The 20,579-nt window shown below is 37.6% G+C and overlaps 1 protein-coding gene across 2 annotated transcripts; it reads right to left on the minus strand.

Annotated features, from left to right (window-relative positions):
- Window positions 1-226: 226 nt before the first annotated feature.
- Window positions 227-20,571, minus strand: jmjd6 (jumonji domain containing 6, arginine demethylase and lysine hydroxylase). 2 transcript variants are annotated; one of them, XM_052032992.1, is made up of 7 exons: window positions 20,272-20,542; window positions 17,182-17,570; window positions 15,124-15,410; window positions 13,396-13,531; window positions 10,450-10,588; window positions 6,428-6,520; window positions 227-1,340 (listed from the first exon to the last, which is right to left on the minus strand). In XM_052032992.1, the coding sequence occupies exons 1-7, from the start codon at window positions 20,398-20,400 to the stop codon at window positions 1,209-1,211; spliced, it is 1,305 nt and encodes a 434-aa protein (XP_051888952.1). In that variant the 5' UTR covers window positions 20,401-20,542; the 3' UTR covers window positions 227-1,208. The 2 variants fall into 2 exon arrangements, with proteins under 2 accessions (XP_051888952.1, XP_051888953.1); XM_052032993.1 differs by lacking the exon at window positions 6,428-6,520 and having other exon boundaries at window positions 20,272-20,571.
- Window positions 20,572-20,579: the final 8 nt, after the last annotated feature.

Consider the following 20,579-nt stretch of genomic DNA (forward strand, 5'->3'; position numbering starts at 1 on the left):
CCTTAATAGTATTATGGACAATACAACCAGTAATGGGCATTGAGATTGGTAGACTACAGGTAATTTAACAATTTCTGCTTAGGATTGTGCAAATATCACCTAATTATCTCAAAGTGAACAAGGGCTGTTAACTTTAGAGATAATTGGCTGATTTTCAATATAAAACTGTTAAATATAATTGCTAACAGACCTTAATGTGAAATATTAACCAACATTCACTAATATCAAGTTTCAAAAGTCAATTTAACATTTAATTGAAGAAATCTAAAGGGTGAAAGAAAAATTCTCTTTGGCAACAAACCATTCTATATTGTGATCATCTCGATCTTCCGGTTATAGATACAGTATATTAACTGGAAAACAAAATGTAAATACATATGTCTGGAATAATAAATGTAGACTAAGAATAAACTTACTTTTAAATCAGAATTCATGGCAGTGGCAATAAATATGAGAATTCTGTGCAATATCCAACCAGAGTCCGCACCAATCATGTGTTGGGTTTAGGTCAAGTCTGATCATGTTCTGCCAGCATGACTCAGTACATTATCCAGGCCAGAATTATTTATGTAGTATTATCGCATATGTTCTCAATCAATATTTGGTGTGTCATCCTCAACCAGATCAATAGCATGTTATTTTTATGCTGATGGTTGAGTCAATTATAGATGAAGTTGGAAGACTAGTCAGGTTCAATTTAGCCATTGTTTGGTTGGATTTTAATGTTATACCCAACCAGATAACTATTTAAAAAAAATCTTTGAATCCAGTCATAAGCAAAATGTTGTTTTCTAAATTGAGAGCTTCAGGATAAAATCCCATTTATTCAGTGTACAACTTTATTTAGTTCAAGCAAAACTTGAACAGAAATATTAATCAACAGTAATAAAAATTATCTAATAAATCTGAGCTAACACTGACGTGACAACTGTTTAAGCTCAGTATTACTGTTAATTTGGGAAGAGTTTACAAAAATATCTTTACAACATCAGATAATTGCACTGAAGAAATCATTTGACATTCCATGTTCTTAGATGGCTATATGCTTGGAATCACAATCACCAAGAAGTAAACAAAAGATATCTACTGACAACAGAAAACTGAAATATTGATGAATTTAAAATCCTAAAACTGAATTATTTTAATCTTTCACTGGAGTTTTATTCTTTAATTTAAGATGCACAGTTGGTCTCGTCCAGTGTTTCTTGTCACCTGGAAGAGCTACGTTCTTTGCTCACGCAGTCATCTCGAGATTGAGAATTACCATCTTCCATCATATTGCAGGTTCGCCTTTTCTTCCTTCGGTGAGTCATTCCATCTCCTTCAGCACCAGAGTCACACTAGTTTTTAAAGGAGAAAAATGAACTTAAGTGAAGAAAAATAAAAATAAACTAACATTTCCTGAAAAATCAGATTAGCATTGACTTGTATATGCATATTTCCTCTCAACAAGTTTTCTCCCCCATAAGAACCAATGCCATTATCTGTAAAATGTGCAAAATATTAAAAAAAAATCATTAGCAATATCCATTTGACTATCAGCATTGAGCAATTACATAAAATTGCCATACAAGGGCAAGAGCTATAAGGAAATAAATGAATCGAGTATGCCATGACATGCTCCTATGTTATACAGTGAGCTCCTTTATTCAAATATTGATGCAGCTGCATCAGTGAAACAAAATGTGCATGTACATGACATAGCTACATGTATTGTTTTACTCAACAGATGGGGCATTGCATTGGTACTTTAGGTGATGCTAAAACAAAGCCTTACTATCAGTCCTGAACTGTTCTAAAATCTGAAATGCATTCTTACAGTATTGGCAGAAGACAGTAAACTTTATAAAAGAAAACAGGAAACCAATTTAAATTCAGTAAATGAAATGGAGAGGAAAAACTGGCAGAGTTTGTAAAGCTTAAGGGCATACTCAAATGGCACAAATTAAACAAACACCAAATAACATTAGCTTTGTCTCAAATCTTCAGAGTGAAGCAGGAGCAAATATTTAAAAGGATCTAAGGATTGTAGAATGAAGGGACAAGGCAAACTGAGAAAGGAATACTGGAAGAAAACACAAAGAATATCTTAAGGTTTTTTTTAAAAAGGAAAGGTCTACAGTAGCAATGGAACTAAGGAACAAATGTGTTTCAAAATGACCAATTTAAAAGAAAATATGACATATATTTTCTTGGTATATCGATTAGTATATCTTATCATTGTTGCATGATAAAGAGGTAGCCAAAATTCACAAAAATTTGTAGAAGTTATAAAATATGAAAGAACTACAGCACACAATTAGTCAAAAGGACATAATGCCATTGTAAAATTAACTCTAAAGGATTACAGGAAATTAGTTTTAGAAGTAGGCACTGTTCATGAAATGCACAGACTAATAATGTTAGTAAAAATGGCTTTATGGAGATGTATAACACAAATGTAACCCATTCCTATAATATACAAAATTGCTGTCACACTTGAATAATATGGCAAATGTTACATTATCTGCAGTCACAATCAAGATGCTCATTATTTAAAATACCCATGGCATCACCAAGATGAAGCAGAATGTGGTCATTTGAATCATAAATTGCTTATACTGGAGGAAACATACCCTGCACTCATGGATATCTGCTTTAATCACAAACATTGGCTTAAACAGGAAATCTGGTGAACTGGATGAACCATGTCAGCCTGAATCAAATGCACTACATATAGTAATTACTCTCCTCGACTTCTACCTCCTCAATTCCACAGCTAACTCTATCTGAAGCCAACGGTTGAATCAGCATAGTACACTGTTAAGTCTGCAGTAGTTGAAAGCTCCAACTAAACAGCTCATTGCAGAGGTCATCCCTAACATTTAAATAATTTACCACATTTGTAGAGATATTCTGAGTTGCCTTTCTTGGCTTCCCCCATGGGATATGTGGATATAGGAAGCACGATAAGCATTTTACCCTATTTCAATTTTTCTGGTCTGTGAAAGTCTCTGCACTAATTTACGAACTCCCATGAACTTCTTGCCCCAATATTCCTAGTTTCAGAACAGTCTTCCACCAAAAAGGCGGTAATTTAGAAGGAAGCTTATTTTGTTCAGAGCAATGTAAAGAACTAATAATGCTACAGAGTTAACAGATACAGAAAGAACACAGAAACTTCCAGACAAAGATCTTATGATCTTCCCAGGCTACTTTGTGAAGATCAATTTGGAACTTTTTTTTTGTACAAGGAAATATAGCCTGCAAAGTTCTAGATTTATTTCCTGGTCATTGCTGAGATGGCTAATCCAAGCTGCAGTCACCGCTGGACCACAGCTAGCCTTGGGTTAGATTGATGGGTTAGAAAGGAAGAAAAATCAGCCAGCACTGTTGAACAATAAAGCAAGGCGCTTGCAGCAAAATATCTGTCAAAATCTAACAATAGGCAGATAAATTTTTTGTAATGCTCTGTACTGCTTTGATGCTTTATCATGAAGGAGCGAGCAATTGTTTCAGATTTGGGGCAGATACATTTCGAAGAACAGAAGGAATGTAATCTTCTTGCAACAAGACATTTTGTCCATTATTTTTCATTTTCTATAAAAAGTAGTGTGTTGGACTTGATTACTCTTGGACAACTTGATAGTTACACAGATCAACTTTTGAAGTGTGAACATATTTAGTAGGTGGAATGTACAATTGTCTCTATAAACCTACGGCATAGATTTAGGGCAAGGATGAAAAAATTTAGAGGGGATCTGAAGAAGAATGTTTCCATCCAGAGGGTGGTTGGAATCTGGAATGCACTGCTTAAGTGGGTCATGAAGGTACGTACTGTCACAACATTTAAGTATCTGGACGAGTAGTTGAATTGTCAAGACATGGAAGAATATGAAACCAATGCTGCTAAAGAGATAGGTACTTGATGGTACGCACGTACATGGTGAGCTGAAGAGCTTGTTTCTGTGCTGTGCTCTAATCGCCATACTACCCATCTCCAGCATGGATTTGTAGGTGCTCTGAATAAAAAGTAGCCTAATTTTTTTTACCATAAATCAAATGTGAAGTGCTACTGGTTTATTGCATTTTACATTGTTCGAAATGAAACTATTATTACATAGTTTATTCATTTTCTGGATTGAGGCAATAAGCTATCTGTACATTTATACTAAAATGTTTAAGTTATTATTCTACATATACATAGAACTCAATTACTCAAAAGTACATCTTTTTTCTACAAAAATGATTACGACTTCCACCATCAGGACTTCTACCATCTTGTGTATTAGAATAACTGGTCTTCATTTTTCTTAATATTTGTATATTTCATCTTTATATAATTTAGGCAGCTGTTGCTGATATAATGAAAGGGCAACTCACATGATCATAATTGGAGCAATATTAACACCTTGCTATTTATTTCATTTGTAAACAGTTAACTGTGAACAATGGAAGTTCCTCAGGATAACTAAGTTTGTATGGATTTTGTGTCATATGAATTAGTACTTTGAACACATTTTTCTATTCACAATTCTTTGGACTTCACTGAAAAAAATGCCAAGGATTAGAGTGGAGAACACTAAGACTGAAAAAAATAGAAGTCAGTTACCCAGGTCTACACTTCTGGCATGTTTCTCACTTCTTCTCCACTACCTCTGCTTTATAAGACCGATTTCCAGTTTTGAAGCAAGATTTCTCCATTAGGCAACAATACAGTAGCCCACAATCACAAACTTTATACCTTTGATATTGACACCTTGTACCACATCACACCCTCTATACTACACTGATTTGCTCATCTTGAATGGATAATTATCACCGTATTCTATCTGGCCTGAAGCGCAGCCTCTCATATTGTCTCCAGTAGAAAGACTTACAATTTTAAACTCTGTAAAAATAAGTCACTTTCATCTCATTTGCAGCTGAAATCCTCATCCAAATTCTCATTTCCCATACCATAAAATTCTCATCCAGCTGTCCTGTTTTGTATAATGTTCCTCTGAACTACCACCCCAGTCAACACACTGCTCTCCATTTAACACTTACAAGTTAATTGCCTCACACTCATGTTTAAAGTCCTCCAGTCATTATGCTTACTAATTACTATAAATCCTCTGGTCTGACTAAACTCCTCACCCCACCATTGGCAGCCATACCTACAAATATACAGAACCAATATTCAGGAATGCCTCTGTGAAATAATTAGAATCACAGAATTATTCATTTTATGGTTATTCAACTGTTTGCATTGAGGCAATATAGTATACATTAAGACTCGGATGCTTAAGTTAGTGGAAGTCAGTTGATCTGTCACATCCACAGGAGCTCTATGCAAGAAAACACCAATGAGCCCTTTCATCTTGATTTTGCTAATTCTTTCAGATATTTCCGCAGCTTCCTTTTAAACCCGGCAATCAAATCTGCATCCATTACTAACCCAGGCAGTGTATTCCAACTCCAAACCAGTCACTGTATAAAGATTTACCCTCATGGCATTTTTGGATTCATTTCTTCAGCTTCTTCTCCTTCTCCATTAGCGCCCTCTTTAAAACCCACTTCAGCTAAAGCATTGGTCACCGCCCCCCCCCCCCCCCCATACCCTTTTATCTTTTGCTTCAATCCATTGCTGTCTGATTATACCTCTATAAATGTGAGAACTCCCATGTTGAAGATGTGGCAAGCTGCAAATGTCAGAGAATTAATAACCAAACTTAATTATATAATCAATGACTACTTACTAACGTAAAGACCGATGACCTAAATTATGACTAGATGCATTGTGTGCACTCAATTGCATAGTGAATGTGTTGCACAAGTCATGTAGGTGTGAACCATAGAAGGAAGGTTGATTTAAAGTATCAATGCGCGTAATTGCTTATTTAATAACGATTTAAAAAGATCAGGTAATGATTCATAAATCAGAATTTGGCTGTAAGAGTTAGAAGGTGAAAATTCTGGGAAAGAATGAAGTTGAAGATGCAATTATGGCAACTGTTCACAGTTCACATTCCACAACGTGACAGTCTATGAGCAAGCCAGGAATCAAATAATGTTTTTCCTATTGGGATTGATGGTTGAAATAATTAAAAAATAACACATTTCTACATAACTGTGGTAAATTAGACTGGTTCAATCAGGTATTGATTTTTCACAGGTACATGGATATTCAAGTAAGTTATATTAGCCATAGTTGCCTAACTACACCACTTTTTTTTAAATCATCTTTTCCTACAATAACTTTGTGGTAACCCACCTAGCTTGTGAAAAAGGTTATTTTTCAATAAGCGAATGCATTTCCTTTTGAGATACAAGATCAATGAGGTACGAACAACTGCAATCAGGATCAATGTTTCTGATGACCTCAGTTGTTTGTCTTGTGGATGGGTTTGCATTTGTTGTAGCCATCTTCTTCACTCTGCCTGACACCCCAGAATATACTTCTTACATTTACATTTTCCACTGTGCTTAGTCCTATCCTTCCCAGAAATCTCTCCATGTCTTTGTCCATACTTTCTGTTCTTTTCTCTCCCTTCCTCTGCTGCGATAAGTTTGAAGAAAAGGAAGTAAAAGAAAAAAGTGGAAAAGAATCAGAATCAAAATAAACAAATGAAATGCCTTCTGATTGAAATAACTATAACTACAAATTGAGTGAACTGAGATCACATGTTCATCTTATGCATTGCTGGGATCTACTTTCTCCATCTTTTTCCAGGTAAATGTCCTTGCTTTTATTCCTATTTTGTTCCATTATTTCCTTTCCAACTTTTCATGAAAAATAGACTGCATTCATTTATTTGCCACCTACACTTCACTACGTATAACAGCAAAGTTTTTCATTTCTCAGTGCAACTTGAAATCATTTCTGATACTCCAAGAAATATACTTTAGGGAAGGTGACTTTTATATTTTGCATTCAGCATCAAGCATTTCAATTCCATAAATAGTAGCAGGTGCGAAGATGCGAAGTCTAGTGCCAGGCAATGAACCTGGTCAGGTGACAGACCTCTCGGTGGGTGAGCATTTTGGAGATGGTGACCACAACTCCCTGACCTTTAGCATAGCCACGGACAGGGATAGGAGCAGACGATATGGGAAAGTTTTTAATTGGGGGAGGGCTAATTACAACGGTATTAGGCATGATTTTGGGAGCGTAAAATGGGAACAGATGTTCTCAGGCAAATGCACAGAAGAAACGTGGAGGTTATTTAGGGAACACTTGCATGGGGTTCTGGATAGGTTTGTCCTAGTGAGACAGGGAAAGGATGGTAGGGTAAAGGAACCATGGTTGTCAAGAGAAGTGAAATATTTGGTCAAGAGGAAGAAAGAAGCATACATAAGCTTTAGGAAGCAAAAATCAGGCAGGGGTCTTAGGAATTATAAGGTAGTCAGGAAGGAGCTTAAGAAGGGACTTAGGAGAGCTAGAAGGGGACATGAAAAGGTCTTGGCGAGTAGAATTAAGGAAAACCCCAAGGCGTTTCACACATACAGTACGTGAGGAACAGGAGGATGACTAGAGTAAGGGTAGGACCACTCAGGGATAAAGGAGGAAACATGGGCCTGAAGGCGGAGGAGGTAGTGGAAATCCTTAATAAATACTTTGCTTCAGTGTTCAGTAGGGAGAGGCACTTTGACGAATGTGAGATCAGTGTAGAACAGGCTAATGTGCTGGAGCATGTTGAGGTTAGGAAAGATATAGTGTTGGAGCTTCTGAAAAACATTAGGAGAGACTAGTCCCTAGGACTGGATGGGATATACTCCAGATTACTACAGGAGGCAAGGGAAGAGATTGCTGGGGTGTTGACGATGATATTTGCATCCTCCCTGGCCGCACGAGTGGTACCAGAGGGTTGGAGGATGGCAAATGTTGTTCCGTTATTCAAGAAAGGAAAGGGGGATAATCCTGGAAATTATAGACCAGTGAGTCTTACGTCAGTGGTGGGCAAGCTATTGGAGAGGATTCTTAGGGACAGGAGTTATGAGCATTTGGAGAAGCATAGACTTATTAGGGATAGTCAGCATGGCTTTGAGAGGGGCAGGTTGTGCCTCATGAGCCTAACTGAGTTTTTTTGAGGAGACAAAACAAATAGACGAAGGTGGAGTGGTGGATGTGATATATATGGACTTTATTAAGGTGTTTGACAAGGTTTCCCATGGTAGGCTCATCCAGAAAGTCATGAGGTATGGGATCTACGGAGACTTGGCTGTGTGGATTCGGAATTGGCTTGCTCACAGAAGGCAGAGGCTGGTAGTAGATGGAGAATATTTTGCCTGGAGGTTGCTGACTAGTGGTGTTCTACAGGGATCGGTTCTGGGACCTCTGCTCTTTTGAGGTTTTTATAAATGACTTGGATGAGGAAGTGGAGGGAATGGGTTAGCAAGTTTGCGGATGACATGAAGGTTGGAAGGATTGTAGATAGTATAGAAGGTTGTTGTAGTTTACAACAGGATATAGACAGGATGTAGAGTTTGAGCCGAGAAGTGGCAGGTGGGAATTCAAGCCAGAAAAGTGAAGTGATACACTTCAGAAGAACAAACTAGAAGGCAGAGGACAAGGTTAATGGCAGGATTCTGAGCAATGTGGAGGAACAGAGGGATCTTGGGGTCCAAGTCCATAGGTCCCTCAAAGTTGCTGCGCAAGTTTATAGGGTGGTTAAGAAGGTATATGGTGTGCTGGCCTTCATTAGTCAGGGGACTGAGTTCAAGAGCTACAAGGTAACGTTGCAACTCTATAAAACTGGTTAGACCACACTTACAGTATTGTGTTCCGTTCTGGTCACTTCATTACAAGGAGGATGTGGAAGCCTTAGAGAGGATGCAGATGATTTACCAGGATGCTGCCTGGATTAGAGAACATGTCTTATGAGGAAACGTTGAGCGAGCTAGGGCTTTTCTCTTTGGAGTGATGTAAGATGAGAGGCAACTTGATAGCGGTGTAAAAAATTAAGAGGGGCATAGATAGAGTGGACAGCCAGTACCTTTTTCCCCAGGGCGGCAATAGTCAATACCACAGGACATCCATTTAAGGTCAGAGGAGGGATGTTCAGGGGAGATGTCAGAGGTAGATTCTTTACACAGAGAGTGGTGGGTGCCCGGAATGCCCTGCTGGGGGTGGTTGTAGAGGCTGATACAATAGGGACATTTAAAAGGCTCTTAGATAGGCACATGAAAATAAGAAAAATGAAAGGTTACGGGCTGTGCAGGAGGGAAGGGTTAGATTGATCACAGAGTAGGTGTTCAGCATAACATTGTGGGCTGAAGGCCCCGTACTCTGCTGTACTGTTCTATGTAACCAGCTGTCATGATATAGTTATCAAAGGAGTATCACTTTTGTTCCATTCTGACACCCCAAAATCTGAGTGTGGAGATACTTATATGCAGTTTATGGAGTTTATGGTTTCTTGGGATAGTTTTTTTTTTAAGTACAACCAATTAAGCAAGGCAAAATTAACTCCCAAATCAGAGGTGAGCAACAAAAGGAAATGAAATAATTTTCCTGATCTATTGTGAGAACCCTCCGACGAGATTCAATTTGTCAAAATCCACATAAACAAATACTGCGTATTAGTGAAGTTTTTTGGGCTATAATATTGCTTGGATTCCAAACCAGTCTGCAATTATTTTCCGCCTTATCCATTTCAAGCATCTCAGCTTGCCAATTGATTTTAAGATATATTTTATTTTTAAATGTTAAATTTCTTTCTTAGTCTTAACCACATCTGTTTTTGGAAGAACTCATTATTCTGCTTCCCAAAACTACATTTGTGCATGGCTGATTTGCTCTAAGAATCTACTTCTTACAATGGACTTCCTTTAATTCCAATAACTGATTTTCCAAATGTTTATACTTGGGTTCGTGATTACCAGCAAAAAACATTGTACCACATTTGTTTCATTTAACATCTTTTTTGTCACTGCAAATTCGCTTAACACAATTCTGCCACTGAAAATGACTTCATAAACGCAAGCATATTTTGCCATTTCACTTAACTTTCTCCTTAACACTGCAATAAGCATCATCAGGCTAAGTGAAGACTATGTTGCGACCCTTCACTGCGAGGTATTTTACTTACTTCAACATATTTTCAAACAAAGTGGATAACAGACAGTCCCATTTCTTAGTTTCCCAGAATATCAAAGACCAAAATCTATTATTTTGATGAGCAGGTGCATATTGCTATTTAGCATAGAATTGAAGCAAGAATACAGAATCAAATCTTCATGAGACATTAAGAATTGCACTTTGAATTGCTTCCTTGCATAATTTTGTAATTCAGGTTATCAAGCCATTTCTTTAAACTGTGAATTTTGTTTTTGGGTTTTCCATTTATAATTGCAAGAATTGATTCCATACAGATTTACTGAACATATATTGCAAGTTTTATTCCATTCTTTGTTGATCATAGCATAAATGAAAATAACAAAATTACTGTTAACCCAATGATTTGAGTTAAGAAACTTAATTCTCACCTCTGAGTCAGAGTCTGAGGAACTGGAACTGGATGAACTGGAAGAATCGCTTGAGCTATCTGACGCGATACCAGTGGACTCCTGCAGATCAACCAAATCTGCTGCTACAGCAAGTTCTGGCCGTTCTTGCTTTAAGATCCTGTTATTATATAAAAGACAGCACATTTGATTCTTCTCAATGAACCTTAAACTGAACAATAAAAGTGTATATTAATAAATTTACACTTCGATCAACACTTAAACCAATTCACTTTCTCTAAGTTGTATGCCACAACTCTGACTTATAATTACGTCTATTCCTTTATATTTTGTGCCATTTAACACTATTAAATGACACATTAATTTTTCAATTCAAACTTGAATTCAGCATATGCTTAGTTCAAACAGAAGAGTTGCTTTACAGGTAAAGAGAAATGATGCTCTGTGTTATCCTCATTTGCAGAACTAAAGAATAGGGACAACTTTGCTCTCCATGGCTGACAATCACCACTGTATATTTCTTCCATTTCAAGGACTAAAAACATAAAACTCAAGTACTTCACAGGGACAATTCAATGATTATATACTTATCAGAAGCGATACTTAACTATAAAATTACATCCTACTTTAAAACTTGTGCACAAGATTCTCACAGTATTCTAGCTGCTCAGCTCTTCATGTGAATTATTACATCAGGGAAAGAAACATCAAAACAAAGGAACAAAAACAGAAGAGACAATGTTTGATCCCAGACTCTTCAAATAATGATGTAGTTCCAAATTAATTTATTTTGTCATCTTAGGAGAAAATAAACTATTGTTTCAAAAGTTCTGATCATGGAACAGAAGGTAAAGTGTTTGCTAGATCTGCCGGGTACAACAATATAGTGATTAAGTCACTGGACTGCAGTTTGAGATAGCCAGATTAATGATTCAAAGAAACAAGTTCTAATCTTACTATGGTAACTGGATATTGAAATTCAATTGATTGAAAACATTTAGAATTTGGAAAAGCTAGTATCAGTGAGGGCAACTATGAAACTAGATGGTGGCAAGAACCCCTCAAGGAAATCAGAACCTCCACAATTGCAGGAATAATTCTCTAAAGTAACTGTCAATTTGGCCCTTCTGACAAAAATATTATGTACCATTAATGAATAATAATGAAAAATTGTCATAAAACTAACAAAGGGCAACCATAAATAGAAACTTTTCAGGTTTAAAATAGTAGTAGGTAATATCAGAGCTCTGCTTAACTTTTTAAAAATATAGATGAATGGTTTATTAAGACTATAGATACACACAAAAAGGCAGCACAAGGATGGAAATATCTAATCAGATTAACAATCTAGATTCTTTTGGATACAAAAGTATGACAGATTCTTACAAGCAGGGCAAATAAGATAATGGGTTAAAAACAAAGAACTAAAAGCAGATGTATACAAATGTATTCAGCTGTGCTTATCATGTTTAGCAGCAATAAAAGAAAGGCAATTTGGGAAACTCTTTATATCAGAGGTATATTGTACAAATCAAAAGATGTAACAATGTTATTAAAAACTTTTACAGGCCCATCTGGTGTACTGGGCATTGCTGAAATCATCTTACTGAGTATATTTGAAATTTAAGAGGAGAGGTTAATGAAACTGGCTTAGTTTTCTTTTAGCAAAATACTTCTATATTTTCAATTGAAGTTTCTAGTTTATTGGAAGAATTAACAAATTGATCTGTTTAAATTGTTCACCAGGCTGAAGGGGTTTCAAATATTCAAAGAACATAATAGTTCAAACTTCAGACTTCAATAGTGGCTCAGCTGATAAAGACAAAGTAAATGATAGAGATCAAAAATGTTGCAAATTATATCTATCATGAACTAGAAAACCATAGCCTGCAACAACCAAAGCAGTAGTCTGACATCCAAAGGCTAGGAGTAAAGCCGCTTCAAATGCAATCACAAACGCAGATAGGATTAGTGTAGATGGCATAAAGGTCAGCATGGCTGCAATGCGTTGACTAGCTTGTTTCTGTGCCGTATAACTCTATCACTCACTTTTCGGTGAGTTCTGCCAGAACTGCAGGAGTGAAAATCACAGGAGGACATGGATTGCCCTCATCCTGCATGATGGAGTAACCTGTTCAACACACCCACAGACAGAATTAGGGATCTTTGAAATTGCATTCACCAGGGAGAGGTACATTTGGAACATGAACCCATGGTTTTCACACGGAACAGCATCTACATCAAATGCACTCCTGTGAAGTACACCACATGGCAAAGGATTGGAAAACTTTTCTGAACTATATTTAAAACGTACCTTACAAGTACTCAGACTGTGTCACATTTCAGGACAGAGGGAAGTTCAGCGTTAAAGAAGTCATGTAGAATGAAAAAAAATTCTGGAGTAAGGATATGCTAACTAACTGGTCCGGTGATATTGGTCTGAATAAGGGGCTTGTTTGTGTAATAACGTTTATCCCCGAAAATGCTCATTGCTTTTTTTCCTTGCTAAGTCTCTCAACTCCCACTCCCCCATGATTCTTTACTGGGGAATAATTTATTCAGTGGGTTATCCAAGTGGTCAATCATCACACACGAGCAATGACAGGAAATGCCCATCCCAAGCTAATCAGAATAGTATCCAATCGTTAACTCACTCAATGCATAACCATACATCCTTGTAGCTTAAATAGGAACCTCTAATTCAAAAGATCAACTACACCTCCAAACATCTTCGCACTAAGTCAAAACTGGAGTTTTCTCAGTCAGTTCAATGGCTCAATTATCTACTACGTTAACAGGCTCCAGGCAACGTGCATCACATGAAACTGAAGTAATAAATTTTTAAAAAACTACTTCCATTCACTATTATTTCTGAAGTAATTTACATCAGGCACAATCACAAACTCATCACAAGCAGTAACTCCTGAATATAACCTTCATTCCAAAGAATAATCTGTCTGAAATTACCTGTACCACTTTCTGGATAGTTTAGGACGTCCTCTAACTGTTTTATGCCATACCACAGGAAAGTTGGTTGCACTGGCAAAATTTTGAGTAACAGCAATAGTATGATCCATATTGAGTACTACATGCCACCATCCACCTGAAAGATAAAATGAATATTTTGTAAGAAACCCATTTTTAATTCTCAATCAATATGTTATACATTTACCCAGTTCATTAACCACGAAGTGGATTCAAGAAGTCTATGACTTTTTTTCCACCTTGCTCTTACAAGTAAAAGGAAATCTTTTTCTGCGATTTACAAAATCAGAAGTCACAGAGGAAAAATTGTGATATGTTTTCCTTCCTATAAATTACCTGGGCTGGTATTTTTCTTGTTCACTATACTTTTTTTGTTGTTAAAATCAAAAGTTTGTGAATGGCAACCAACTCCCAGTGCTGACATCATGCATCCTGAAGAGTACAGAAAGCTAGCTATCTTTGAGTGGCTGACTGACTGACCATCGAGTAGCACTAGGTAATGAACAATTATTGTTAGTCTTATCATGGCCTTGTTGAAAAAGGCTAACTTTTGCAATTCAACTCATTTTTGAAATTAAGAATCCAAATCTTCAAACCTCAGGATCCAGCAATCCCTACAACTGAATGCAAGCCAATATGCTTAATCTTCACATCATGAAAATAAATGCCAATTACTACCCTATTAAACTTCCCCACATTAATAGTGAAGGAATAAAAAGATTCAGGTGGACTCTGACCACTGGCCTTGCATTCACTGTAGTGGAGAGCATGATGATCAACTTGAAAATGAATTTTCAAAGCATACTGCAGCACAAATATTTCATTCTTGCAGAGGTGGGACATATTGTGTCGAGAGCATGACATTGACGCCTCTCACTTTTCAACACTTTGCACAAAATTCTATAAGATAACATGGGTCATGGATAACCTGAGTTTCAGTGGCATATACTACACCCATCTGATCTGAATATGGAAGAGCCACTTCCAGTTAACATGAGAGACAAACAATGTGACATATGAATGCCAGACATAACCAGTATGAACCAAGCCATCATAAGGCTGAACGGTAAAGTCATCATTCATGAGTAAAACAAAACTGGAGAAATGCAAGTTTCATCCATGGTTTGTGTGGAGACAGAAACGCTCAACCATGTAAATGATGAACATTTTCACTCCAAATTCCAGTAAAGATTTTGGGCACAGACTGGATGGGATACCAGAAAGACATCTGGCCCTATAGAAGATTTACAAGGGGATAAAAAAAAGAATGATCATTGAGGGCCATTTGTGCTAATATAGGATTCTTTTGAACTCAGACCTTTGTCAATCCATCACAGCACAATATTAGTAAGACTTCTGACTCTTTCCCAGACCCACTACAAACCAATTGTCCTAAATATCTCATAAGAGTGCACCAACATGTGTAGAGCCCTGAAGATTCCCAATGCCAGCTAGAAGTATGAGCAAAACAAAATAATTATACAAACACTGAAACAGTAATTTTTGAAAGTGGACACATTGTTACTGTTGGTTGGATTGGAGAAATGCAGATGTTTCCTATAAATAACAAAAATAATTTTAAAACATGTTCATTCTACATATGTTGGGCACTACTAGAACAAACAAAAACAATGACTTTTCATCATTAATCATCCCATTCAACACAGACGACCAGTTTTAACTAAACTATTACCCTTAGAGAAATATTACCTGGCACAAAGACAGTCTCCCCAGGTTTCTGAAGAATCTCCAAAGGTTTAAACTCTTGGGGCCAGGTTGGATGCTGCGTTCGAGGATAGACAATGACAAACCACGTGATGGCCTCATCCTGTTGATTTCCACCTTCTTCCCTTGTCAGTTTGATAAGTTCACGAGGTGTATTTGTAGGGAACAAACACCAACGCTTGTGACCTTGAACCAGAGCATTCCATGCACTTGTTCCTAAAGGATCAATATGGACACCAGTTCCAGATCTCGGAGGGCCCATGACAAACCATCTGAAAAGATAAATCATAGGAAATATTTTCACTTTTACATTCATTCTTGCAACACAAGACTTTTCTCAGTGTTGATCTAGATGTCATTCATCTTTTGTTAATGGAACACACTGTAGAAATATTCTTCCTATAAAACATCACACTATTTATTTTTCAAAAAAAGTACTCAAAATGGCAATTCAGAAAGTCACTTACTCTCAACCACAGACATAAATGCATATTTACCAGGTAAATAACTGAAAATTGGAAAATCAAAAATAAACACATGCCACTCTAATTCATCTTATCAAAAATACACAAGTCTTTGCAACTTTACTGTTCACAACCCATCCTGACCTTTGTCTAAATTATATGTCAACCTTCACTTGCTCCCTGTCCTGATATACTGAACTCAATTCCTGTTAATAGTTCCCTCAGTGGCCTTGTTCTTCTCCAACTCGAAATCCTGTTCCAATCAGTGTTCAGATTAATTTCCTGCACATTTTCCAGCCATTTTGTTTTCTCTGCTGGCACCTTGAACATTCACAATCATCCTATAAGACTTCAAACCAATTTAACATCGAAATTTCTCTACTTATTTAAAAGCCTCCTAAAAATATCTTTTTAAACCATTCATTCAGATTTCTCAATTCACGTCATGCTCATTACTAGTGATCTCTTATGTGAAATGACCCAGCATCCATTATGGTAAGGGCCACATAAATCCAAGAAATGTTTTAATATACTTTTATGAAAATAATTCTGAACTATGCCATAAAATATCTGCGATGCAATCATGAACAAGAGCTATTTGGAATTGGGTGATGTGGTGGATTAGAATGGTAATAGGTTGTTCTCTTGATGGAATACAAATGAATAGGTGTTGTAGAAAAGTACGCTGCTCATGCAGAAAAATATGGTCTTCTAAGGCTGGGTTTCAGGTCTATTTCTGGGACAGAGTAGGTGGTGGTTTTCTCTGCACTTAATCACACCTGACCTCAGAGTTCTCAACGCTGACTCCGCTCCATTCCTTCCGTACACATGCCATAGTTCAACAAGCTCAAAATTTACGAAAATAATTTTATCAAGTTAATTCTTAAAACAGAGTTTTTATTGTCACAGTAAATAATCCAATTTACTTTATACAGTATTGTCAAGGAAAAGGAACTGATCTGAGTGGGATGCTTTACCTACAGGATATTACAATACAGGAAAAAGCTATCACCGATAATGAACTTTGCATTTGTGGATGCTTTTGATAATATGAATGGGACTGCTGATAATATGCTCATCTTCCAGACAAAAAAAAGACTATTTATCCCTGTTATGAAAGTACTTGGCCCCTTTTTATTCAATATGTGATTCTTTGTACATTTTCTCAATTCCTTGCATATTTTCTCAAGGTGTCTTTCATTCCCTACTCTGATCAACAAAACAAGGGAAAGGCATCATTTTGAATAATTCTTTCAAAGTCATGCACATTTAGGAGGAACCATGTTAAAAAGACTAATAATTTTCTGATTTCCCTTTAATCAGAGATCAACAATTGCCAGCTACTCAGTGGGGTGGCTTTCAATGTACACAGAACCTATTGTTCTATATTATTACAGCTCACATAGTGTGCTCAAATGGAAATCAAGGCTCCAGAGATCCAAATGGACCTTTCACCCAATTTCTACCATGCCATACTAGAAATTATACATAAAACTTTTGGGATATAGAAGTTACTCTGTACATACTGAAAATACACGAACAGGCATCAATGATGACTGGTTGTTTAGGCTGCTGTTACCTGTATGGAGGTCTTCGCTTTTCCCCTGCAAACTGGAATAAATCATCCTTAAAATATTTTGGCACTTCATAATCTTCTAACAGTTTCCTTCTTTTAGGATGCTCCCCATAGCTACTGTCGAAAATGTACAGAGGACTATCATCTTTTGTAGTTTCCATATAGTCAGCATAATACTTCATCTTCATTTTAACAGAGTAACCATCGTTGTCCTCCCCACACTTAAACTTCTGGTTTCTGTACTTGCGCTTTAATCGCTCCAGTGTCCACTTTTCATGTGCTGCCCACCCTCGCTCAGCATTTATCAGCACCACAGGCTTATATGGTTTCTCATACTTCTCAATAAAGTCTTCGACAGACGTCTCCAAAGCATCTATCCTTTCTACATTGTCCTTAAATAAAAGGGAAAAACAAAGTTAATATAAAACAAGTTGACTTTGCAGCTTCAGCAATTAGGAAATACAGATTCAGTCACTGCAATGAGGTAGTTCCAAATATTTCTCTTATTTGGTTGAAAATGCAAAACAGTTCAGTTAACCATGGTCAGAAAAGATGGATCTCTTACATTTTGATGTCATCAACAGCTCACAGTGAAAACACTAATAAAATTATCATTCCTCCATGGGTTTAAAAATTACTTGTTTCCAGCAATGCTGTATAATTTTTATACATGTATTTTAATTTATATTTTTCTTCCTGACTTGCACAACTTAATCTAGTAACACTGGATTGCAGAGAATGTGATAAAGTTATTGCAGTTCAAGAGATCCATTATGAAATTTGGCCACTGTTACCAAATTAGTCTGGAACTATGAACTACACATTCTCTTCACTTAATATCTTCTAGAACCAGGCAATCACAATCTTGTGTTGATTGAGCACACCTCCACAACTAACAACTTACTTCTGAAAGGATTATGTAGTTAAACAAAAGAAAGATGCAGAACTGCTGTATTATCTTTCAAACTATTTCTAAATATGCACCAAACCCTTCTGCATAACTACATTATGAATCACAAGTACATTAACTTCCAAGTTGTTTGATAGATGCAAAATTTGAATTAAAAAACGCTGCAAAGCCATGCTATTTTCAATAATCACCAGCAGAGGTTATTCCCAATTCACGAAAATTACTCATTTCTGGGGATTCCCTTCAATGGTATGCAAACCTAGCTTCCAAGGACATTAATATACCTCTTTACAAACTGTCTATTGTTACAGAATGCAAGTTAAATGATTTGGTTTGTACTAGCTACTCTTACGTGATGTGACATTCCACACCATAGGAAAAGTGAAATAAATTAAAACTTGTATCTCCCTCACTGATTTGTAAGATAAATACACCATTGAATGAAATGAGTTGCACAAAAAGATCCAGTTTGTTTTCTTGGCTGAAGTATAAAGATGGGCCACTAAAAATTCCAATATTTTGGTTTTACTGCACTTAATCTTTCATACATACAGATGTATTAACTCAAATGAAACTGAACCAAGGGAGGAAAATAGATTGGGAATAGACATTTGAAAAACCCATTTTTAAGATCTCATTTTTAACCAATATTCTTACAAAACTTGTTTATATGGCAGCTTCAATGAATGAAAATGTTCAAGAGACTTCAAAGTTCGAAACTGACTCTTCTGCAAATTCCAAAATATTACTGGTGGTTTGTACAAGCTTTGGACTTGAAGGTGATCTTGGGAGATGTTTTCTGCAGGAAATCAAAATTTCAGGCCTACGTAGCCAAAGACACAGCCATTTCACTATGGGTTTATCCAAGGAATAGTCTATCAGCAAGGTAGGAAGGTAAAGTAGTATTATTTCGGCAGAAAAGGGCATTCTGGCCAGAGGAACTGATTGAAAGACCTCATTTGACAGCAGGAAGAGGAGATCAGTGATGGGTGAAACAAGCTCAACAGAAATAAAAGATATGTGATGGCTTTGATCATTTTAAAAGTATAACTTGAACTGAATAGATTGTGAAGAACTGTGTTACAATATTTGCCAAACTAGTTTTGCAGCTTAGGTATTTCATGTACAATTGAACAAGTCGACAGTTGAAAAGTATGTTTGTATATTACTAAATTCATTCTGTGTCTCACAGATCTTGTATCAGTCATAACTATTTTTAGGGATGGCTGAAAAAGTCACATTGGTGTAAAATGACACTGGCCAACAAACTAATTCTTTCCTAGTTGATGGGTCAAAATAAGTAACAAAATTGAGGTTCACCGAGGAAGGTTATAGCCAGTACCACCTGTCAGGGTAAATGGGCATTTTGATTTGGAGCCCAAACTCTCCAAACTAAACTCTTCGCATTAAGTACCCACTTCTGGGCCCCTAATGATAGTGGAGTCAAACTCAACGCGACAGAGCAACATTTCATCTTGATAAGAAGGCTACTAATGCACGTTATCCTGTAAACAGTTATGGAAATAGTACAACATGATGCAAAATCAATCATGTAATTGAACACTGGAAGTTCTCAAATAGAAATTACCTCATCCAGCCCACAGCCACCTTTGCCTCTCCACTGAAACCCTCTGCATTCCCGCTACCAGACACGTGCCCACTAACCCCAATTCATGTTACTGCAAAACCACGGCCCTCTCCTTCAAATGGCTTGCTTACTGAGAACCACCACAGGATTAACCGCTCCAAGATTCTCCCCCCCCCCTTAAATCCAACCCTGAACCCCGAAATTTTCTATTGGAAACAGTGTTCCGCACCCCCACCCAGCCGGGACTGCTTGTTCTGCACCCTCAGTCAATGCCGGGACGCCGCGCTGGGTCAAGCCGGCTGCTGTCAGGTGGGGTGCAGCAGCCTCCCTGCCCACCGTGGTGGGGGGGGGGGGGGGGGGGAACGAGACGAACCATGTCCAGCTTTGCGGCCGGACACCCAACTCCCGCAAAAAAATAAAAAAGTCCGCACCGGCCCGGCTCTCTGGCGCCGCCACTGCTGCTGGTGCTCCGGGCAGTGTGTGTGTGTGTGTGTGTGTGTGTACGTGCGGGACGTGCTGGGCCGTGGGTCGGTAGCTGGTGTGGGGAGCCAGTGGATGTAGGGCCGGGCGGCGAGGCGGCCTGGCCGCTCCTTACCTTGACAGTGCTTAAGGACAGAGAGAAAGTTTCGTGGTAGTTGTGTTTTGTCCAGTCGTAAGAGTCCCTCAACTCGGGGCGGGCACTGCGCTTTGCTTCTTTTATTCGCTTTTTAGTTTTGTGATTCATTTCCCACTCTTTGAAAAGGCGGCAGCCTCTCCCTTCCCTCCCCCTGTTCCCGCTGGCTGCTCCTCTCCACAAGCGGGGCCTCCAGCCGCTGATCCTCGCACTATCAGCTTTCCAGAATTTTCATACCCCGGCCGTACCCTGCCCGCACCGGCCTGTCCATCAGACTGACACGACATAAG

Source organism: Pristis pectinata, chromosome 18 (genome assembly GCF_009764475.1).
Source record: "Pristis pectinata isolate sPriPec2 chromosome 18, sPriPec2.1.pri, whole genome shotgun sequence".
In the NCBI taxonomy this organism is placed as follows: domain Eukaryota; kingdom Metazoa; phylum Chordata; class Chondrichthyes; order Rhinopristiformes; family Pristidae; genus Pristis; species Pristis pectinata.

Excerpts from the sequence above, each read along its gene's own strand:
- jmjd6 (XM_052032992.1), bottom strand. The coding sequence starts at position 20,400 with ATGAATCACAAAACTAAAAAGCGAATAAAAGAAGCAAAGCGCAGTGCC. Across the intron at positions 15,411-17,181 it reads AAGCGAAGACCTCCATACAG|ATGGTTTGTCATGGGCCCTC; the intron begins GTAACAGCAGCC and ends TTATCTTTTCAG. Across the intron at positions 13,532-15,123 it reads GGAGACTGTCTTTGTGCCAG|GTGGATGGTGGCATGTAGTA; the intron begins GTAATATTTCTC and ends TTTATCTTTCAG.